Source organism: Pocillopora damicornis, chromosome 3, assembly GCF_964200805.1.
Source record: "Pocillopora damicornis chromosome 3, jaPocDami1.2, whole genome shotgun sequence".
Classification (NCBI taxonomy): Eukaryota; Metazoa; Cnidaria; class Anthozoa; order Scleractinia; family Pocilloporidae; genus Pocillopora; species Pocillopora damicornis.
In genome coordinates, this window is record NC_142672.1 from 30,507,926 (window position 1) to 30,531,059 (window position 23,134).

Consider the following 23,134-nt stretch of genomic DNA (forward strand, 5'->3'; position numbering starts at 1 on the left):
AAGACGACAGGGAATAAGCCAAGAGGTATGAGGACAATGTAATTGGAACTCACAAAGTAAAGCATGTTGATGGTGCTGATAGGTTAAAGCTTGTTGGTCGTAATCTAACTGACCTATCATTCCTTATCAACTGTTTTCTTCAAATGCATTCCAATAACTCTATTATCCTATACATTATTGGTCATCGAAGGCTAGAGAATGTCTGGTCATGCCAGTTAAGTTTACGGCATAAGCACAGCAGCAGGACAGAAATTAAAACAACAGATTAAGCAATAGAGGAACTCGGCAAGCACATGGAGATACAAATAAGTAGAAGAGAGAAAAAAGCAAAGAAACAATTTTTCTTTGCTGACTCCGCTGTAGTCAAAGGCTAAACTAAAGAGTGCTTATTGGGAGGGATGCGTTTATCAAAAGTTGAAATTTTGGCTCAGAGAGTGGGCGCTTATTCGGGGAAGGGCGCTTATTCGAGCTTGGGTGCTTATTCGAGGTAATACAGCATATTACCTGTTAAACATCGAATAAATAAGGTGTTTATATTTTGCGAGTTCTGTTGCGATGGTATGAAAAGATTACAAACGAAACACCTATGTTCGAACATTATGAGAAATTTTTCCTTCAAATTGCGTAGGAAATTTCTTGAGTGAGTGGTAGTTTGATCTTACCCATTAATTATTAACCTCAAACTGTAATTTTGATCATTAGTTACTTCCAAACATCAATTTTGTGACTACCACTGAAATTTCAACACGCTACACAAAAAAAAAAAATGGGTATGCATCGTTTGAGCTTTACTTGGATCGAACTTCTAAAAACTTCCTGTTACCAAAAAAACACTGAAATTTAAACGAGTAAATGCGGCGATGAATTTATAAGAACTCGGATTAAGAGCTGGTCCGGGTTGTTCAAAGCTGGCTTAAGATATTCCAGGGTTAGTGTGAAATCTGATTTCAGATCTGACAGCTTTAAAACAAGATTCAGTCGAATTCTTTTTAAATAGAAAACGACTCTTTGATGCTCTAAAAAGAACACAAGAAATTATCCCAAAAATGCTCTTGAATAAAGGAATGAAGAAACTCAGATTTCAATTTAATCTTGGGTCAGCGCTAACAAGCCTTCGAACAACTGGGCCATGGATATTAGCTTTGCTTCCTATGTTTAATAACTTGTGTGGAAAAAATGGCGTCATCAAGTATATAAATAGTTCGATGTTTATTTAAGTAATAGATCTCGAATTCATTAAGAGGGCTAGCCTAAATAAAGAGCCAAATGTATACTCATCAAAACTGTTGTTAATTTAAACCAAGATATCAACATTTATAATTAACATGAATGCTTGATTTGCCTTGTTGATGTGAGCATGAATTACGATTCGGAAAAAAAATGAAGAAAAAAAAATTACAAGTCGAACATGTCAAGCGAACACTTGTCAGTCTACTACGGTTCTTAAGTTTCCTCCCCGTCAGACCATACTGCTTATGATTCTGAGGCCGAGCTAACTAGCATTTAAAGTCTAATTTACTTACCAACTTGGGAAAATGCATGTAAGAAATGAGGCATTCTCAACAGGAACATTACAGATGCTACTTTAACTTCAAGAGTGATCATGTCTTCATGTCTTTTACAGTCTGAGAAAAAGTGTTAAAGAAACATTGGACGCACAAGAAACTGAAATGAAACTCGGGCGTTCATTATTAATAAATGCCAATTTAATTGTCATAACATCGGTGAAGTGATGTTTTGCAAAAGTACGAATAAATTATAACCATGGCTATGATGAGAGAAATAGATGTTAGTTGATCTACCGATCACTGCGAGTATTTTTCCCTCTCTCTAAAATAAATATATATCTTCTGAACTCTTACTCTACTCAATCCCGAACTGCAAGCGCAAATCCCATAAACATTTCGAGTTGGTTCAGCTGGTAGAGCTCTCTCATGAGAGATCAATGGGTCAAGTCCCACCACACTGCAGTTTCACAGCCCTTGAGGTTTGGTCACGTGGTGGGAGAAATGAACGGATCTTTGAGGTAAACTAAGTTCTAATCCGCTATGCTCAAACGAACATAAATTCTCCCCCTCCCCCTTTATGTACTGTTAATACAACACACATCGATGCCGTAAATAAAGATGTACTTGGAGTACCAATTTGCATCGTACATTGGCTGCGAATAAAACCTTCGAAAAGTCTTAAATTCAAAGAAAAATAATTGACAAATTCACGATGCAAGAGACTCAAATTACTTCACGCAGCTCTTAAAAAAAAAAAGAGGTCTGCAAATGTGTGCGCGTCAATCCCAATGCCAAGTTCAAGGTCTCTAAATTACCAAATTGGTTGATTGATCAGACCACTGGCGTCGTGCATTAATACCGAAAACATACGCTGGTAGGAGGAAAAGAAAAACAAAATGATAATGACTAAAACACCGCACGAGTACTACGAGTGACATACGAATAACATACGGATACATACGATTACATACGGTGTTATAAGTAATTGTTGATATAAGTATAAGCTTCTAGAAATCTCCAGACTGCTTAGTCTCATGCTGACATTCGTACCATAGAACTTTCTCGAACATTTCATCAAGTCACACAGTTATTACGTAATACAACTTAAATAGTTTTTTTGTAAGCTTCTGGAATGTTTCAGAACACTTTGCAAATGTATATAAGGACTGTTGTGGGAATGACCGACTGTTTAGAAAGCTATACCGTCAGAGAGAGCTACAGTGGAAGATTGCTAATTTCAAGAAACGTTGGAGTGTTGAGCTAAGATATATAGACTGTAGAGGGCTTGAGTAAGTTTATCAAGCATGAGTACGTACTGTACTACCTTTAGGAGTCGCTCTCTCTTCTGTAGAAGATACTCGTCGTTTAATAAAGTAGTTGAATTTATAGGATTGTAGTGTTTTTCTGTCGGTTAGATTATACCGTAACATGGGATACATACAAGTGACATACAAACACATACGAGTACATACGGTTAAAATTTTTTTTTTTTTCTTGACGCTGCAACAGATTCTCCAGTACTGGTTGTATGTGAAATTTTTATACAAAGACATGCTAGCTCTAAGTTTAACTAAGGAGGATTTATTGCTTTTGTGATGGGATCGGCAACTGCTGTTTAGATTGTTTAGATATAATAGTCTGCGTCAGGTTTTGGGTCATTAAAAGTGCAAAAAAAGGAACAAAACAAAGTTCTTAGAGTTGTGGTTTGGAGTCCTTTCCAATTAAAATAAATCTTCCATGCCTCATGGTGTTTGCTCCAAGTCGTCTGTTAGGTGTTGTAAAGCACATCTTACAGCTTGCTGTAACTCCAAGTCTCCTCCCCCGTCATCTTCACCGCTACTCCTCTAGATCATCGGCTCATTTTGAAATATTTGTTACAATTAAAGTACGTAATTTAAATTTATTTTCTTTGTTGCAGTAAAGATTGTTCTGTCATCAGTTTTATTTTATCGCGATTTGATACAAAACCATGTTAATACACGAAACGTAAAAAAAAAATAAATAAACAAAATAATCCTCGCTGATTGGCTCAGAAGAGTGCAGTTTTCAGGTGACACAATGCAGGAGCCGGGCATCCCAGTATCAGAAAGAGTTAAGTTAGTGCAAAAGAAAACTAATAAATAAATAAAAAATTAAAAACTGTTTGGCCTGGTAGTGAACCTTTTTGTAAAAAACAATGGGAAAAAAATGTTTGATCAAGAACAAAAGATGAAAATTTGAAAACACAAAACAAAAGACAAGGAAATATACACTGCCACTACAATTAGTCGCAATGATAAATTCATTCACGATGACATTAACATGACTGTACTTCATTATTTCTCCGATCTTTGCCTCATCACAATTGTTAACAGCGGTGTTAAAATTTTTTGATGCTTGCTATCAATAAGTAATAACATGATTGTGCGAGTGCAGTTTGGAGCAAATACAATTTCCTGAAGACTGCTGATGTCAGCCTCCGAAAAAAAGTAGCAATTGCTTCTTTATTGCAATTTGCAGTTGAAATCACTGGGCTACCTGTGCAGATTGTCTTTACTCAAACTATATGTTGTCGACCCACTTTCGTATTCAACATCCGGCCTACTTTGAAACCATTGGTGATCCTTGCTATTTGACTGGCTCTTTTTTGCTATTTATTACACCCATTTTGAAATCACTTATGGTCCCTGTAATCTGATTGGCTCTAATTGGTGCGATTTATTCACAAATTGCACCATTTTTTGCTTTAAATCGCATCTTTTCCCCAGCCAGTGAGGAGGCTACACTAAAAACAAAACAACCAATCAGACTTCAAGGCTTGTTTAAAGTAACCGATCATATTGCAGGAAGATGAAAGACATGGAGTATCATATGGCAAATTTTGCAACTTTTGTTTCCAAAACTCTTATTTTTTCCTCCCAAAAAATGGATGAATTTAATTTCAAACCAGCTCAGTATTGTATTAATAAAATATTTGAACTGACCAAGTCCTGTATTTGGGCGATTTCAAAACGGATGTAATAAAGTGGTAATTGAACCTCGTGTTGTGAAATTTTGGTCTGAAATCATACTTGTGATTTCAAATCGAACTCGCGCTGCGCGCTCGTTCAATTTTGGAATCACGCGTATGATTTCAGCCCAAATTGCACTTCACTCAGTTCAATTACCATTATAAATCACATCCTTTTCCCAGCTCACGAGAAACAAACTCTCATTATGAGCGTTATTTAAAATAGGGGCAAAAGTCACCTTTCGGTGCGACGAGGATGGGATTCGAACCCACGCGTGCAGAGCACAATGGATTAGCAGTCCATCGCCTTAACCACTCGGCCACCTCGTCATGTGCTAAAACTGTAGACGATACTAGGGTGGAGAACATCGTAGAGGCTGCCCGTGTCTACCCACCCCTGGTCAGTGAATCAGTGTATCAGTGCGAGGCTAATTAGGAGGAAGAAAGCCATCTTGGATATCACCAATACGTTTGTAGTATTCCACTTTCAAAATGGTATGTATCTCAAAGTGAGAACCGAAATTTGCACCGGCTTTTATTGAATTTTTTCACCGTTGTGATTCCGCTCTTTATTCACAGAGCTTTTTTGGATTCGGCCAATCTGCCGAAGTGGAAATTCAGCTGTCTAACTCCGCAAACCGTAAGCAAGTAGACGTGAAGAACGAAGACGGGAAAAAAGAGAGACTGTTTTTGTACTATGACGGGGAAACCGTATCTGGCAAGGTAAAAGCTGTACAGCAATGTGCTGATTTGCTTATTGTTGTAACATGATGTTGATCTGAACCATCTACAGGAACTGACCTGTAGCTGCCGTGGTTGAAATCACATGTGAATCGTGACAAGATCAGAAACTGCTCAGTTCCTGCGGGCAAGTGGGTTTAACGATCCAAGTGTTCTAAAATCACAAAAACCTTTTCTTTCGTTCGACTTACTCAAGATGGAAGCTCTGATAATCGATGAAATGACAAATCACCGTCTTTCTAATGTGATTTGCATGTTATTAGACTGTATGTCTATAATGAAAATGCTATTTAAACCGTGATTAAAAGGTGCATGCTTTCCCCAATAGCCAGATTGTCTGCTAGGTTGTATTTTAATTGCTTTCTTCTATAAGCGCTTAAGATCTTATCATTAATTTGTCTATTATTTCTAACAAACCATTGTGGTTTAGAGAGTTGCTAGAGTTGTTAATTGTACAGTTTACTTGGATTTGTGTGATGCATAGTGAAGGAGTTGAACTTGGCACTTGATGTACAAACTTAAGGAAAAAAACAAGTTTACTGGCAGAGTTAATGTTACGATAATTGAAGTGCTTGATTCTAATATAGCACATCAAACCATATAAGTATGCTGCTTCCAACTGTTTCTTTTCCTTTTCCTCTGAAAAATTATTGAATGGGATGTTTGCAAAAACATTATGATTCTCAACAGGTCAGCAGGCGTTGAGTAAGCTGTTTTGCTCATGGTGTTCTGAATGCAAGGATTTCCCTTTGCAGTTGAAAGAGGATGATGAATTCTTGTTTATGATTTTCTGAACAGGTGAATGTCAATTTAAAAGTCCCTGGAAAGAAACTGGAGCATCATGGTATAAAGATAGAGTTTGTTGGACAAATAGGTGAGACATACTTTTTGTAGTTATTGCTCTACAGACCTTTAGATAATTTTAGTCATCTAAAAGTATTTACACAATCATCAAAAGCTTACATGCATATACGTAATCTTTTCTACCCAAACATCAGCATGCATATTCTCCATGTACTGTTCTCTATACATTTCTTAGAGTGCTGACAAAATGAATTTGTCAAATAATCATGAGTTTCTTTAGTTGTTGATCATTTCCTTTATTCTTTGGACCTTAATGTTTGATTCAGCCGTGATGCTGTAAGAAGAAATAAATGCTAGTCACTCTTGGGGATGAGAGGGTTAATCTCAGGTGGGAACAGGGAGATTTTTACCTCAAGAAGGTATACATGCAAGTAATTGCAAGGAGGGTTTATTGCCAGTTTGTTGCAAAGCTATTGCAAATTTATTGCAAGTTTATTGCAAGTTTATTGCTAGTTTATTGCTTGGTAGTGACTAAATTTTTGGCCAATTGCGAGTGGGTAATCTGAGTGTTAATTAAGCACTAACATATAATGCTTAAAGTTTGTCAAGTAAATCAGGAAATCTGCCATGTGGGCAAATGGCCAGAAATTATGGTAAACCTGTGTTTGAATTTTTTGTATGAATAATGATGTAATTTCAGCACCAACAATCAGTTGATACATATAGGTTTACTTATTTTATAGATTTCAGATATTGCTCACAGTATATACAGGTGTCAGGCTTTACCACGGTTATTTACATTTCTTCTTCTACTACATCACATAATGTCAAGCTTTACATTAGACTTCTTACAGTAGTACTTGCAGCTATATGTAGTATTTTTCTCTGTGTCCTTATTCAAGACAAGGTTCTTTTGGATCAAAAGTGATAAACAGAATTCCCAGTTATGTGTGCATACATTCATACAGGATGTGAGCTCAGCTGGTCACATTTCCATTTCAGAGCTTTTTTATGATCGTGGAAATCACCATGAATTCACTTCATTGGTCCGAGATTTAGCACGGCCTGGTGAATTGACACAGAGTGAGACCTATGATTTTGAGTTTGTTAATGTGGAGAAGCCTTATGAGACATACACTGGAGCAAATGTCAGACTAAGGTAATTACATGCACTGTGTGTACATGCATCGTATATTGTGTGTTTTGTATCGCATTATATCGTGTTCCTAGCTTGGAATTAATACAAGATCTACACTATATAAAAATTATTTGTTTTTTATTTTTTAGAAATTGAAAAAAATGAACACAGCGTCATTTGTATTTTTTATTATTGAATACATTCAGATATTTTCTTCGCGTGTCTGTGGTCAGAAGAATCAGTGACATATCCAAAGAACTTGATCTTGCTGTCCATACCTTGTCAAGTTTTCCTGAAATGAACAATAGGTATATACAAAGTTTGTTTTATTTTTTACTTTTTAATGATTTATGGAAATCTTGCAAAATGCCTAGTCCAGGAGTAGCATGCTCCAGAAATCCTTTAATTTTCTATCTCCACATCTGTCGCAGACCTGATTACATAGATTAACCTTGTAACTGTTCACCAGTTTTAGTTTTTATTGAGTTTAGATCAATGTAACTTGTGATAGTGGTTTTAAAAAGTGTTTTAACTCTTTAACTTCCAAGATCTTGTTAATTATGCTTCCCTGTAGCTGCTACATGTCAAATTTGTTACAAGAATTTGATGTCAGATCAAGATAATAACTTCAATATATGATAAGTTTGAGTATTCTCATTACCTTTTAATGGATATTATGGGAACCAGTTACTTGCTAATCACACTGGGAGTTAAATGGTTAAAATAGAAATTATTTGTAACATGGGGTCTATTTTCTTTTTCCAACAGCATCAAAATGGAAGTTGGCATTGAGGACTGTTTGCACATAGAGTTTGAATACAACAAATCAAAGTAAGTACATGCAGCATTTTCATGTAATGTATGTATATAAAATGAGTGAACCTTAACTCAGTATCATAAAGTATTGAATTTATAACATGGTTTCTTGGTGTACCAGAGAAATTGCAATTCTGAGAAATTTTTGTCTAGAAAACAGCATGCTTCAGAGTCACTGTTCAGTGCATTACTGGATTTGGATTTATGAGCTAGCTGTAATCCTTATAAAGTGCAGGCATGGGAAACTTGAAGTTAAAAGTTACCTTTGAAGTCACCCCAAAAAAATAAAATTTTTCTTGAATTTTACTGAAAAAACTGTTTCAAGGTCATCAAAAAATTTGGCTCAAGGCATATTGAGATGATGAGTGGTTAATTTTGATTATCGGTATTTGGAATTTTTCACTGTTTTATGCAGAAAATGCTGAAACGGTAAGGAGGATGTGGAAATTATAGTTTTATTTGGATGTGCAATTTCATAGATCATACAGGTTTACCCTGTATCATTTCCCCTCATTAAGCAAATTTCAATTCTCTAGATACCACTTAAAAGATGTGATTGTGGGAAAAATCTACTTCCTGCTTGTACGCATAAAGATCAAACACATGGAGTTAGCGATTATCAAAAGAGAGACAACTGGAACAGGTGAGCAATTGAATGCTTGTAGACACAGATTTAGCATCTTTCATACAAGAGTGAGGAAGCCCTCTTTGCCATAGAAAACAGAAGCACTCTTTCAAACAGGTTCTGTTGACCATCTTATTTTCATACATGTACAATCATGTAATTATTTATTTATTGGATTATTTATTGATCCTTAATTAATTGACAGCTGAAACCTGTTATTTTGAACCATCAATACAGAATACAATTGTAAAGAATGATCCTGTTATTTGTGATGATCAATTACAAAATTGCCAATAATTACTTTGATTGACATTGGCTTAATTTATGGTTTGTCAGGCCCATTGAAAAGTAGCTTTAGAGTTAACTGGCTTCTGCAGCAGTAGAATTTGAATAATTTTCCTCAGTTTCATGTATACCTTCAATATAATTTTAACTGGCTTCTGCAGCAGTAGAATTTGAATAATTTTCCTCAGTTTCATGTATACCTTCAATATAATTTTAACTGGCTTCTGCAGCAGTAGAATTTGAATAATTTTCCTCAGTTTCATGTATACATTCAATATGATTTTCATGGTATATTATCCACATTACTTAACCAAAGTAATGTTATTTTTCATCAGGTCCCAATACTTATAATGAAAATGAAACAATTGCGAAGTATGAGATCATGGATGGAGCACCTGTGCGAGGTTTGTTTTGTTTTGATAATTTTCTTCTGTTGTGTTTGAACAGACAAAAGGTCTTACTCACTCACTGAAAAGTAATAATGTACACTGTAAATAGAAAGAATGTTTTGGTTTTGCAGTGTTGTGATGTTGGTGAGTTTCCAAAAACAAGTGCTAACCACACTGTCTTGTCCAAAGAGAAGCAGTGTTTTAGCAGTTTAGTATTTTGATAATGTTGGCAAGCAGAATTTTTTTTCTGTTGATCACTTTCATTATTTGGGGTTGCCAGATTGCATTTTTGAAAACAATTGAGTTTGGAACCTAACACTGGTTTACAAGAACTTTGAAAATGGTAATTAAACTAATAATTTGATGTACTATTGTATGTAAGTGTGTCATTAATGTGACAGTCATATGTTTGCATTTCTTTTTGCAGGAGAGTCCATTCCAATCCGGCTATTCTTGGCAGGTTATGAGCTGACGCCAACCTTCAAAGATGTCAATAAGAAGTTTTCTGTGCGGTACTTCTTAAATCTTGTCCTTGTTGATGAAGAGGAAAGAAGATACTTCAAACAACAGGTATAAACAGCAGCATGTGCATGTGATTGCTCCATAAGCAAAATGCATCTTGCATAATTTCAGGTATTTTTATCAGGGAGGATGCTTACAAATATGATGATGCTTTGTACTTCTGTAACAGAAATTCTAGGTAGTAAGCTTTGCAGCGAGTGTTACTGTGTTATTGACTTCATAAGTTTTCTATGAATTAAAGATTGAAATTACTGAAAGAGGTGGTGATTAGTAAATAAAATGTAAATGTAATATATTGTGTAGGTTGTGGCATTGTTAAAGCCACTTTGTCAGTCTTCTCTTTAATTTGTGTTTTCGTTTTTGTGTATGTTGTAGGAAATTGTACTGTGGAGAAAAGGAGACTTGAAGAAAAAGCCTGGCATCTTAACAGAGAAACTGAAGCACTCAAGAGAAGAGAGCAAACCAGAAGATACGGAGGAGTGAAGTGGGAATATTCAATGCATAGAGCCCCATGTATATGATATATAGAGTATAAGAAGTATTCTATACAGTGTTCAATGACTGTCTTTGCCAACACAATTTGAAAAGATGCTTTTTCCTGTTAATCTACCAATGACAAACTGTAAATCGATTCTCTTTTATAATGAGGAAGAAAGCATTTTACTGATGCATGCAAATATTATTTGGCAAAAATGTAACACTTAATCAAAAACAAATAGATTCTAGTTTTTTTTTTTAATTTTTTGCTAATCGTCTATAGTCTTACTCCTTGCTGTTTGCTATTTTTGTAAGTCCATTGTTTTCCTTCAGTTCGAAGCAATCATTCTTCATTGCAAAGGTCAATAAAAGTATTGAAGTAAATGGCCAGATTTGTAATAAACATACTTATTGCTGACCATTTACCCTTAACACCCTAACATCAGGATGCACATTCTCCATTCTGTTCTCTCTACATTTATAATAAACATACTTATTGCTGACCATTTACCCTTAACACCCTAACATCAGGATGCACATTCTCCATTCTGTTCTCTCTACATTTATAATAAACATACTTATTGCTGACCATTTACCCTTAACACCCTAACATCAGGATGCACATTCTCCATTCTGTTCTCTCTACATTTATAATAAACATACTTATTGCTCACCATTTACCTTTAACACCCTAACATCAGGATGCACATTCTCCATTCTGTTCTCTCTACATTTATAATAAACATACTTATTGCTCACCATTTACCTTTAACACCCTAACATCAGGATGCACATTCTCCATTCTGTTCTCTCTACATTTATAATAAACATACTTATTGCTGACCACTTACCCTTAACATCCTAACATCAGGATGCACATTCTCCATTCTGTTCTCTCTACATTCCCCAACGCGCGGACTGTCAAGAATTTCTATGGTTGTTGATAATTCTTTTTTCTTGTGACCTTTTTCAGGGGTGTTATTTCTAAGGATGAATAAGATGCTACTCATGCACTCTTAGGGGTCAAAGGATAAAAAGCCACAATCAAAATACTCTTATAGCAAGGATCTTAGTAATCTCTTCACTCCACTGAGAGACACCTCGGGAAGGGAGTCCTACTAGGAGTGTGGAGGCAAAGTCTGAAACTTGACACCTTAGTCTTTTGGCTGCATTGTGAGGATGTTAATAGATTCACAACCATCTACTTATCCCTGGCCTTACATGGAGTTAACTCGTCGGAACTTTTGAATTACGCATGAGCTTGGTTCCAGGCCCTGTGAGGCATTTTTGAAAGCATAATTTTTCTGGGAGGGTTCATTTTCAACTGTGGTTTAGATTTGTGAATGAAGTTCAGTTTGAAAACATTATAAATGCTGTCTAATCAGTTGTGCTAATTTTGAGGTCAATTCGAAAGGAGATTGCATTAGGAAATTTACGAAAATTGAAGACCTTTTTAAATTGGGGAACTTCGATTCCTTATTTTGACCTTGGACTTACCCAAGAATCATAGATGTTTAACCACAGCAAATATGCCCCCTCCTGAATAAACTCCCAATCATTAAAATGAATAAACGGCTCCTCAAAAATCATTATCACTAATCTATTCATGATTCCTTAATAGCAATTAAAATTTCAAGTGTTATATTAGAACATCAAGCATCTTTTTTAATCGTTGAGAGGCAACGGCTTTAAACTCTTGACCCCTATCCATCGGATAGTGAGGCTCTATGAGTAGGTAAATGTACTAAAAGGGAGAATTTCCACATATAATAAGTAATTTGACATAAATAAAAGCTTAAGTTGCACTTTACCAGCCTCAAAATGTGTTATTCGTCTTAAGGCTTTCATTTTTAAGACAAATGAATAAAGGGGTAAGTTTTTAAAGAAACTGTGGTGCTGCGTCGGTAGGAGAGAATAGCAGGTAATTTAGTGTTAACAACTGAGTTGAAAACGTAAATTAGCTACTGTAAAGGGTAAAAAAGCTGACGTTTCGAGTGTTAGCCCTTCGTCAGAGCGATTGGAGGAATTGTGGGTTGTGTGTGGGTTTATATACAGAAAGTGGAGCTACGCATTTGGTGGGAATATGGTGACAAGAAAACAGGAATAAATTAGTTGACTAAAAAGCGCTCGTTGATTCCGTGGGGATTAAGGATGCCGATTTAGAAGATAAATTTTTGTTCTAGTATTTTACGGCTTTCCGAACTGCCTAGATGTAAGGAAAGGCCGCAAACTGCCATATGCTGTTCAGAATGATTAGGAAGATTAAAGTGTCGAGCGACTGGTTTGGATGCGTCCTTGTCATTTCTGTCCACGTCGCGAAGGTGTTCTCGGAATCGGTCACTTAGTCGTCTTCCTGTTTCGCCGATGTATAACTTATTCCAATAAGTGCAAGTTATGCAGCAAATAACATTGGCGGAGGTACACGTAAAGTGATCAATGATCTTAATGGATCTCTTGGGTCCCGATATTTTATCTACGTTATGAAAGAACAAGTTTTGCATCGTGAGCGAGCGCATTTGAAAGTTCCAGATTGGTCATTGGTTTGAAATGAACTCCTGACTAAAAAGTTGCCTATGTTTTTGTCACGTTTGAATGAAATAAGTGGGGGTTGCGAAAAGATAGTGCCAGTCTCTGAATCGTTTTGGAGTAATTTAAAATTTTTAAGAATGATAGATTTAACTGCGTGGTTGTGAGGGTGAAATGTAAGAGTAAATGGAATGCGGTCAGTGTTGTCCTTCTCAGTCGTTTGTAGTGCTGACTGTCGATCAATTTGTTGGACACGGTGGTGGCCCGCTTGAACGACAGAGACAGGATAACCACGTTTATCGAAAAACTAGCACATTGCCTCTGATTTTTCGGAAAAATCAGAGTCGTCACTACATAAACGACGAAGTCTGAGAAACTGTGAAAAAGGTATGGAGTTCTTGACGTGTGATGATGTGATGGATGTGAAGATGAATACAACAAGTAACTACGTGAAACTGTAGGTTTGTAGTAAACACTGGTGCATAAAACGTTGCCTTCAATTGAAATTTTGGTGTCTAGAAAAGCCAAAGAAGTGTCGAAAATTTCCCAGGTATATTTAAGAGCCGGATGAAAGGAAATGACGGCGGTTATAAATTGAGTGAGCTCCTCTTTGGTTGAGGAGGTAGCGCCGATCCAATCGTCTAGTTCATCGCGTTCCGTGTGCAAAATCTCGGGAGAAACTATAAGAATTCTTTCAGAGTGCATGCATGTTGTTTTGTAAAGAACACTGTGACGTATTTCAACTTGTTTGTGTGTCCTTTTAAGAAACGCGATATGTCTGTAATGACTAGAGTGCCAAACTATATTCTTTAATTTTGATCTTCTCCACACTGTGCGTAGTTCATGGCCTGTTATTTCAACAAAGATTATCCGTTTTCAAAATTCCATACGAAAACGAAAAACGAAAAACGAAAAACGAAAAACGAAAAAAGAAATTAAAATCCGTTAAATCAAAAGTTAGAAAAAGGAAAAACGGAGAGCACAAAGTGAATTCGAATTTCGTTTCCTTCCCGGCGGGGAAAAAATGGAAAACGAAAATTGAAGTCCAATTTCGTTTTTTTGCTGCAAAGAAAAACGAAAAACGAAAATAAAATTTGTGTTTCATTTTCCTATACTACTGAAAATCGGTTGGCACTAAGGTATATGGATTAGCATGGCTTTTATTCTTATCGAGACATGTCTGCAATCGATTTTTTAACTCGACTTTCAGCTTTGGTAAAAAAACTTTAATGTAAAAATATAAAATGCTAATTAGCTACAGTATCTTCCTTTAACAGTGGTCCTTGTAAGATGATCTGAGACCTTACTACTTCCCTTGGCTTTATTGGGAAAAGGTTTGACAAAATGTCATCCAAGTCTGTTGCACTAATAATGTACTTTTGGCTCACAAATTAAAACTAATATTTCCATCTTGCATAAAACGCATTTAATCAATTATTACGACCTGTTTAGGCCTCAAATGTACTTTTTGCCATCTAATTGCTGCGCGTTGTTATCTGGAGTAATCGCCGGCAAACCTTCTAATCCAAGGGTATGAGGGTTTTTTAATTTCGATTATTCATATATACTATTTATTTATTCCCTAACTTGTAAATGTCGCCATGGAGGGTTAGAGAAAAATTCCTCTCAAGCAATCGTTCTTTGAAAGTTGGAGTTCTCAGTCATTTATTTTAGCTTTTAGTTTTTAAAATACTTCCCACGGCCATATCTATCGCATAAGGTTATGCCAAAAAAGAAAACAGCGGAAACATTTGTTGATTTAACTGAATCAGGTGTTAAAGACGGAAGTCAAAGTATGGGTCGTTTAGTGCAACCGTTTTCATTGCTCTGCTTTCCGTCCCCTGTTCTTGAGCGCAACTGGCCGTGGTATATTTTGTCCCATTTCGTTGCCCTGATAAGAAAAAATGGCGTAACAATAAGAAGAGCAAGAAGATGTTAAACGGGACGATATTTCAAAGAGGAATAAAATAGTCTGGTAAGATTTTTCTTTGCCAGTGTATGGGCCATTAGATTGGCATAAAGTGATCGAGCTGTGTTTCATTTTTCAAGAATCAGACTGTTCTTGGAGTTTTAATTTTTCTTTCGTATTTTAAAAAATTTGAAAAATATATTATATACATATTTTATATATGTGCATTTAATTTTTTTTTCTTTCCTCTCTTTTCTCCTTTTTTTCGATAGGCAGCTGCAGTCAGAATGACACTCCTTTAATAGGTTAGCTTTACTTGGGAAATATTTACACAAAAGCTTTCAGGAAAAACATTGTTCATTAACGTGTATGATCACTCATAATTAATCGGCCGATTATCAGAACGATGAAGTTTTCGATTCACTGCTTTGTTTTTGTTTCCTTTGTTTCTTACATGGCTATAAACTCAAAGAGCCAAATATCTCCGTTAATCATCACATTTACATGAAATACAGAGAATTTTTTTCCTTGCGGATGGCACCAGAGTAAAGAAAAGATCCTTGCAGCGAGCTGCAATTAACAGAAATAGCAGAAAAGACGCCAACATAAAAAAAACGGTCTGCGGCGAGATTCGAACCAATGCCTCTCAGGTTATAATTCGCTGAAGGTTACAATGAGGTAATGGCTTTTACGGCTAACGATTAAAATTTTGGCTAACTTACAGCTAACAGTTAATTTATCTCCATTGTTGTTACCAGGAATTCTTTTGCCTATAATTTTTTTTATCACTAATGGTAAAAATTTGACAATTTTATGCCTAACGGCTAAAAGTTTTGGCGGTTTTACGGCCGTCAGTTAACATCATTGAGACCCTCTTGGGTGCTACGACCAACTGAGTGAGAAGCCACACTTTGGCGGCGAGGGAAACTTCGAACTACTAGTTGGTTATTTCAAAAATGAAAGATTCATGTAACATAGCACAAGTTTTGTTTTGTTTTTTTATACCAAAAGGTTTCTCCGGTATTACCATAGAAACAGCATCCCACTGCCATGGATCTCAACACATGGAATATGTTCTGGAGGTTATGTTTTGGATTTTTGGCAACTTTGATCGTTGCTGGAAATATTCTAAACATCTGGACGTTTTTCAAGCTGAGACGCCGAAAGCGTTCCTCATTTCTTCTGATCGGTTTGGGCGCGGCTGATTTACTGGTTGGAGGATTGGCCATTCCTCTTTTCATAGCGGCATTTGAATCAGCTTCAATAACAACATGGCGTGTTTTCAACATTGTTGACGTGTTTACAAGTACATCGTCCATTTACACACTTGCAGTCATTTCCTTGGAAAGAATGTTCGCCATCGGTTGGCCTCTTCGTCATAGAACTGCAAACTTTCGTATCTATATCTGTGCCATTTCCATACCGTGGATCATAGCAGCAATATTCATTGTTCTCACTGATGAATACTTAAACTTCATTATAAGAGACAGGGTAATCTACTTTCTAGTTTTGTTTCCTGTAACACCTCTATTAGTTATGTGTGTAGCGTATTTTGTTATTTGGAGGAAACAAAAATCACCAATATGTAACCATAACAATATCATCAGAGAGACAAAATTAGCAAACACATTACTTTTGATAACAGGAGCTTCTGTTTTTACCTGGCTTCCATTCCAGATTCTTATCCTGTTGGTAAATTTACAAATAACTGCAAACTTTTCTCATCTGCAAATGACGATATTCATCATCAGGGTTTTACAATACAGCAATTCTTTCGTAAACGTAATCATTTATCCACTAAGAATTCCAGAATTTAAAAACTTCCTGCTACACGTGCTTCGTTGTTGTGTAGGTCCTCATCAGATATTTAGAGCTAGGGTTTTACCATCAGCTGAGTCTGGGTCAGTTGTATCCTTAGTAAGATTTACAAGTAGGCAGTTCTTATCACCGAGCTCTGAACAGGAGAGTGCAGTTTGATTGATTGATTTTTTAAATTGATAATTCGACATTTTTTACTGACAAGTGATACAATTGAGGGGAAATCGTGCTCTTCATCATCTGTTTGTGTGTAAAAGTAAGATACCTAAATGAATATCAAGCTAATTCAAAGCCGAGGTAAACAGATATGTATACTTACCGAGAACGAAAGCATCGAGGGCCGTGTCAGACAGTTTCACATCAGCTGAGATAAATAGTCTTGATATTTACCCCTCAAAATGAAGTAAAAGCGGCAATATCATCAGACATAAATGTCTATCTAATTCGGACATCAAACCGGAAAACATCGTACCATGGTAATTCGGGCTCAAAAAACCGCTCATAATCTTTAATGACAAGTCAAGGGATGAAAACGATAAAACGAAGTAGAATATTTCATGCGTTCTTTGCTAAAAGCAACTTGCATAATTTGTTATACCTGACAACCAAAAAAAAAAGAGTTATGTTGTACTCTGACTTTATTCTTTTGAACATCCTGTCGGAGAGATTATTTGAATTAATTTAAGATGTAAACCGAGGTTTACAGCTATTTTGGCATTATTTGCGTCCTTCTTCTCGTTTATCAAATATTTTCCTCATCGGTTATAAGTTTTATTTCCCTCTGCATGCATAATGTTGTATATAGTTTTTAAATAATATTGGCACTGTAATATAGCATATCTTTATTTCATTTTAGCTTATTTTCTCGAAGATATTAGCTCTACAGCTACACTGTGAATTTCGAGCATAAATGAAGTATATGTATGTATATATTTATGTATGTATGTATCGGTATCCAAGGGGAAGCCATCGCGTTTCCTTTCGACACCTAAGAGCTGGATAGTACAAATCACCCTTGAATTTCCACTAAGAACGTGCGAAAAGTACCATTCAATCACTATCTATGTTTCTATCAAGTCATACACCAGATGTGCATATAACCAGACTGTCATATAAACTACTTGATCAATTTTAGCTCATTTGAAATAGTGTTCAATCTACGTCTCGATTTGAAAAATAAAAAAATGAAAGTAAGTGGGTGAAAGAGATTCAGTGCTATAAATGTCCCATTGTTCTCTTAATGCTGTGTTAGTGCTTGATGTACATAGTTAATGACGGTTGAGCACATTCAAGTTTCCTCACATTGTACTCAATTCTTTGATCTAAGGTAATAAATATTGTATCTGAAGAATTTAACTACTTCCTACTTTAATTACTCGTATATACACTTAACTACGATAAGAAGAGCTTATCGAGAATTCATATTGCTTGAGGTATGGCTAGGAAAGTTAGTTAAATAGAGGATGTTACATGGCCGCGCAGAGATACTACATTTCTCGAGTAGAAATACTTTTCAACACGAGAATAGAAGTTTGGTATCTCTAAGCGACCATGTAATATTATATTTATTGTATATAAATCAATAATAAATAAATAATAATAAATCAAAGGCTGTGCATCAAAAGGCGCGATTTTTATATTAACATGATGTTTTAAGATATTATCTTCACGTGAGAAGATGGTTTTTTTGCGCGAAAGCTCACTAGGTATTGTTTGTTCATATAGTAATTTAAGTTTCAGTTACCTATGAAAGTAGCTTGAAAAGTGGTAATTAAAACCAGGTGCGTAGTAATAAGGAGATTCCTCTCTGCTCCCACAAAAACCTACCCCTGACATCAACTGGAGTGAGGTAGAGACCACAAAAGCAAATTCCAAGGAATTGATCGCTGGGATCACATCAGAAGAAATTTGTACTCAATGCGGCTTAAAGTGAAACAAACAAAATTAATATTAGAACAGCCGGACTGGCTTTAATGCCTTCCACCTTGAAGTGCACTCATAGTTGAAACGCACCCACTGAATCTTGTTCAAAAATTGTGCTCAATATACAGACACATGACTAAGGACAGCTTTTGTTCATTTTCCAATTTATATCCTAATTCTTCGCAGCTGTTTAACAAGCTCTGGTAACTTATGACGAATTTACCTTCTTTTTTCTTTCAACTCCTACGATGTTGATATCTTCTAAATTAGCTACACCTGAGATTTAAAATAAAATAGTTTTTCGAAACTGTTGAAAAAAAAGAAGAAGAAAAGAAAAAGGAAGCAAGCAAAGCCGAGATGGCAATCTAACGCTTAACTGTCAATTTCGACTCGAAGAAATTCAAAAACCACGTAATGATCACTTCACCGCCAGCAACTTAGTTTCTTAGTTTCTTGCACACCAGCTTACCATTACACAAACTCACGACTTTCTCCAGAGTTTCTCGTTCCTTGCACACCTTGCACACCGCTTCTTTGCGCTCTTATACCGTCTCTCTTTTTTTTTTCTCCCAAGGGTATCTCTCGACAAAAAAAAAAAAACTTCCGTAAGCGGCGACCACTTAAGCGCCACGTAAGCAATCTCGTGATGTATTCGCATCACGCTTAACTGCGTAAAAAGTTTGACGCATAACTGCGTTACTCGACGAAACGTTTTAGAAAGTTCCCCGACACTGCTGTCAGCATTACTAAACAGTATGGATATCATTTACAAAAACAGTAGTACTCATTAACACCGGGGGTGCCAATTACTCATAACATTTAGCATCGAGTTAGTTTGAGATTCATTAAGAGATCTTACGTTTACACTCAAACAGATCATGAAGAGCACGATTTCCCCTCGATTGCATCACTTAAAGTTAAAAAAAAATGTGGATTTTTACTGACTCTAAGCAATCAATAAAGCAATCAAACTGCACTCTCCTGTTTAGAGCTCGGTGATAAGAGCTGTTTATTTGTAAATCTTATTAGGGATACAACTGATCCAGACTCAGCTGATGGTAAAAACCCCAGCTCTAAATGTCCGATGGGGAACTACACAACAACGAAGTAAGTGTAGCAGGCAGTTTTTAAATTCTGGAATTCTTAGTGGATAAATGATTACGTTTACGAGCGAATTGCTATATTAAAAAAACCCTGATAATGAATACCGTTGTATTCATTAACAGAGTTTATGAGAAAAGTTTGCAGTTGCTTGCGATTGTACCAATAGATTAAGAATCTGGAATGGAAGCCAGGTGAAAACAGAAGCTCCTGTTATCATAAATAATGTGTTTGCTAATTTGGCCTCTCTGATGACATTTTTATGGTTACATATTGGTGATTTTTGTTTCCTCCCAATAACATAATACGCTGCACATATAACTAATAGAGGTGCTACAGGAAACAAAACTAGAAGGTAGATTACGCTGTCATCACTTGTAATGAAGTTTGCACAAATGTAAACTGTTACAATGAATATTACTGCCACTTTTTTGTTCTTACCACATTTTGACGTCATCTGTGATCTATTACTAAACAGACGCACGGCAACTTGGAATCTATTTGTTAATCAGTAATGATATTAAATGCGATTCTTCGATCTAGGCTGCCTTTATAAATAAAAATAATGTTTGCAGTGCATTTTCATTTAAAGACAAAACAAAAATAAAACGAAACGAAAAAGAAAAAGAGAAACTTATTTAATCGAATAATTGTTTATTGTGCCTGTACACCCCTGGCGGAATCTTGAAACTCTTCAGCATTAAATAGGGAATCCTAGTCATTTTTAACGAAGCGTGCCTTAACAATTTCAACGTAGTTTGGTATCAATGACTGTTTCAGTTTAGCATGCATGTATTAGCATGTATGCGCCTTTCAAGGCAGCACGAGGTCTCATCTGCTTCCGTAATTTTTGAATTTTATTGCCTTAAATGTTATATCTGCTGCCGCAAAATGGTCCAGGTTCGCCCCTCTTTTGGTTTTCTTCGACTTCATGGTGGGAAATGGCCATCTTATCGCGGTACCAGAGCTGGACGACAAGTGAAGGAGCGAGAAGTTTATCGTCACCGCCATATTGCAGTTATTTCACCAAGGTCAGCCAACCATGGCCCCTACCGTTTGAAGTCCAGTCACAAATACTGTAATAACGCCAACCTTCTCGCTATTCCACCTACACCATCTAAAGCCGAACCTGCAAAGTCATCAAAGCTATTCATGCCGTCGTTCTTTCTCTCCAACGTCATGTCACTAGCGCCGAAAATAGATGAAGTCCGTGAAGTCGTCCATTATGCAGATTTCGACCTTGTATGCATTACAGAGACTTGGCTCAAAGACCACATTGACAATAATATTGTCGCTATTTCTGGCTATAACGTGATCCGCCGAGATCGAACTGAAGCAGTGCATGGGGGAGTGTGTCTGTACATTAAAGAGTCTATCCAATTCAAGATCATTGAGGACATTATGGATAGGAAGTTTGAAGTTGTTTGGACTCAAATACGGCCTTCGCGTCTCCCAAGGGGCATTACCAGCATTATTGTTGGAGTTGTTTATCATTCTCCGAGCGCCGCGGATTCGCCTATGCTGGATTATTTGTATAACTGTTTATCTTTGGTTGAGGTTCGCTTTCCTGGTTGCGGGATAATTTTACTTGGTGACTTCAATAAAACTCTGTTAAAAAAATCTTCGCGCCTTAGTAACGGCTTTAATTTGAAGCAAATCGTTACCTTTCCAACTCGCGGCAGAAATACCTTAGATCCGGTGTTAACAAATGTGAAGGAGTTCTATGCCCCTCCGATCCAGCGCCCTGCTCTCGGTTTGTCCGATCATTTCTCTGTGGAAGTTCAGCCGCTCGTGCGTTCCCAACAACCAAGAACTAAACTTATCGTGAAATCGAGGGACTTACGGCCTACAACGCGTATGGCTATGCGCACGTATCTTGGAAATGTGGACGTTAAGACACTTATCGATAGTAAAGATTCTTGCAAGGGCAAAGTGGAAATGTTGGAGACCATAGTTAAGACCGAAATGGACATTCTCCTCCCCCTGAAGTCTAAGTCGGTACAAACCAACGAGCCGCCCTGGGTCAATCAACAATTGAAGGGTCTCATTCACAGCCGCCAAAAGGCCCTCGCTCAAGGCGACCAGGAGCAGTACCGCACCCTACGAAATCGCGTTAATCGTGAGAGGAAAGCATGCCGTGCAAAGTTCTATAACTCCAAGGTTGAACATCTGAAGGACTGTAAACCCGCAGTTTGGTGGCGTGAGGTAAAGAAGCTCAGTGGTACGTCAGACGCAGCTTCTAGAGGCGTTAATCCAGCTACCCTCTACCAACATATTGATTGTGGTCAGAGAGGTTCGCCTCCAAGCACGATAGACATTGCTAACACCATCAACCAGGCGTTCTTGGCTCCTATGCGCGTCTTCACCCCCCTTTCACCTAGCACCTCAGCCAACTCTGACCAGGAGAGTGCTTTCCAGGTATCAGAATTCTCTGTTTTAAAGAAGCTATCCGCCTTAAATCCAACTAAGGCAACCGGTCCGGACGGAATCCCCGGTTGGCTTCTTAAAGAGAATGCAGATTTACTAGCACTGCCTGTGACTGATATCCTTAACTGTTCGTTTAAGGAGGCACGGTTGCCTCAGTCTTGGAAGGACGCTAACATCACTCCAGTACCAAAGCAAAATCCAATACACGATGTAAACAAACATCTACGTCCAATTTCCCTAACTCCCGTGCTTTCTAAGGTCGCTGAAGATTTCGTCGTGGAGAGTTTCCTCAAGCCTGTTGTTTTGGCGAAAGTGGATGTACGGCAGTTTGGGACTGTGCCAGGTTCCAGTACGACACAAGCACTAATAAGCATGGTTCACTCATGGCTTAGTGCTACGGATGGGAACGGTGCAACTGTCAGAACCATCCTCTTTGACTTCCGCAAGGCGTTTGACCTTATTGACCATCAGATCCTAGTTCAGAAGCTCATTTCATACGATCTTCCAAGCGGAATAATTAACTGGATAGTGGACTTTCTGTCCTGTCGCCGACAGCGTGTTAAACTTAGTCAGGACTGTTACTCGGAGTGGGGGGCCATCCCATCAGGGGTCCCACAGGGCACAAAACTTGGCCCCTGGTTATTTACTATTATGATAAACGACCTCATCATCCCGGGTACAGACATGTGGAAATATGTCGATGACTCCACTATTTCTGAAACAGTCATGAAGTCTGAGGTCAGCAAAGTCCAACAAGCGGTTGACGAACTCGCGACGCAAGCTTCTGCTGACAAGTTCCAATTAAATGAAACCAAGTGCAAGGAACTGCGCATAACATTCAGTCACTCTAGAAAGAACTTTGATCCAATTAAGGTTAATGATCAGGACTTAGAGTGTGTAGAGCAAGCAAAGATCTTAGGTTTGCAGATATCTTGCGATCTTACGTGGAATAATCACGTATCCGAAGTTGTAAAGAAAGTAAACAAGCGCCTGTATTTTTTGCGTCAGCTTAAGCGTGCACAAGTCAAGTCGGAGGAACTTTTGCTCTTCTATTTGACTTGTATTAGGCCTGTCACTGAATATGCATGCCCTGTTTATCATCATAGCCTCCCGCAATACCTTTCAGTAGATCTTGA

At 37.1% G+C, this 23,134-nt stretch overlaps 3 protein-coding genes and 1 non-coding gene across 4 annotated transcripts in view; 2 read left to right on the plus strand and 2 right to left on the minus strand.

The window, feature by feature from the left end:
- Nucleotides 1-23,134, minus strand: part of LOC113680733 (EGF and laminin G domain-containing protein) — a 438,917-nt gene that overhangs the window by 2,161 nt on the left and 413,622 nt on the right. The window lies entirely within an intron of this gene.
- Trnas-gcu (transfer RNA serine (anticodon GCU)) lies at nucleotides 4,746-4,827 on the minus strand. The gene has a single exon. It is a non-coding gene; the product is annotated as a tRNA-Ser (tRNA).
- Nucleotides 4,898-10,678, plus strand: LOC113680732 (vacuolar protein sorting-associated protein 26B). The gene is made up of 10 exons (XM_027197770.2): nucleotides 4,898-4,992; nucleotides 5,077-5,220; nucleotides 6,037-6,112; nucleotides 7,045-7,201; nucleotides 7,387-7,488; nucleotides 7,949-8,011; nucleotides 8,533-8,639; nucleotides 9,242-9,310; nucleotides 9,723-9,865; nucleotides 10,193-10,678. Exons 1-10 carry the CDS (start codon nucleotides 4,990-4,992, stop codon nucleotides 10,298-10,300), a joined length of 972 nt encoding a protein of 323 aa, XP_027053571.2. The 5' UTR covers nucleotides 4,898-4,989; the 3' UTR covers nucleotides 10,301-10,678.
- Nucleotides 15,780-17,158, plus strand: LOC149049317 (adenosine receptor A3-like). The gene has a single exon (XM_089202156.1). The coding sequence runs from the start codon at nucleotides 15,780-15,782 to the stop codon at nucleotides 16,704-16,706; it is 927 nt and encodes a 308-aa protein (XP_089058282.1). The 3' UTR covers nucleotides 16,707-17,158.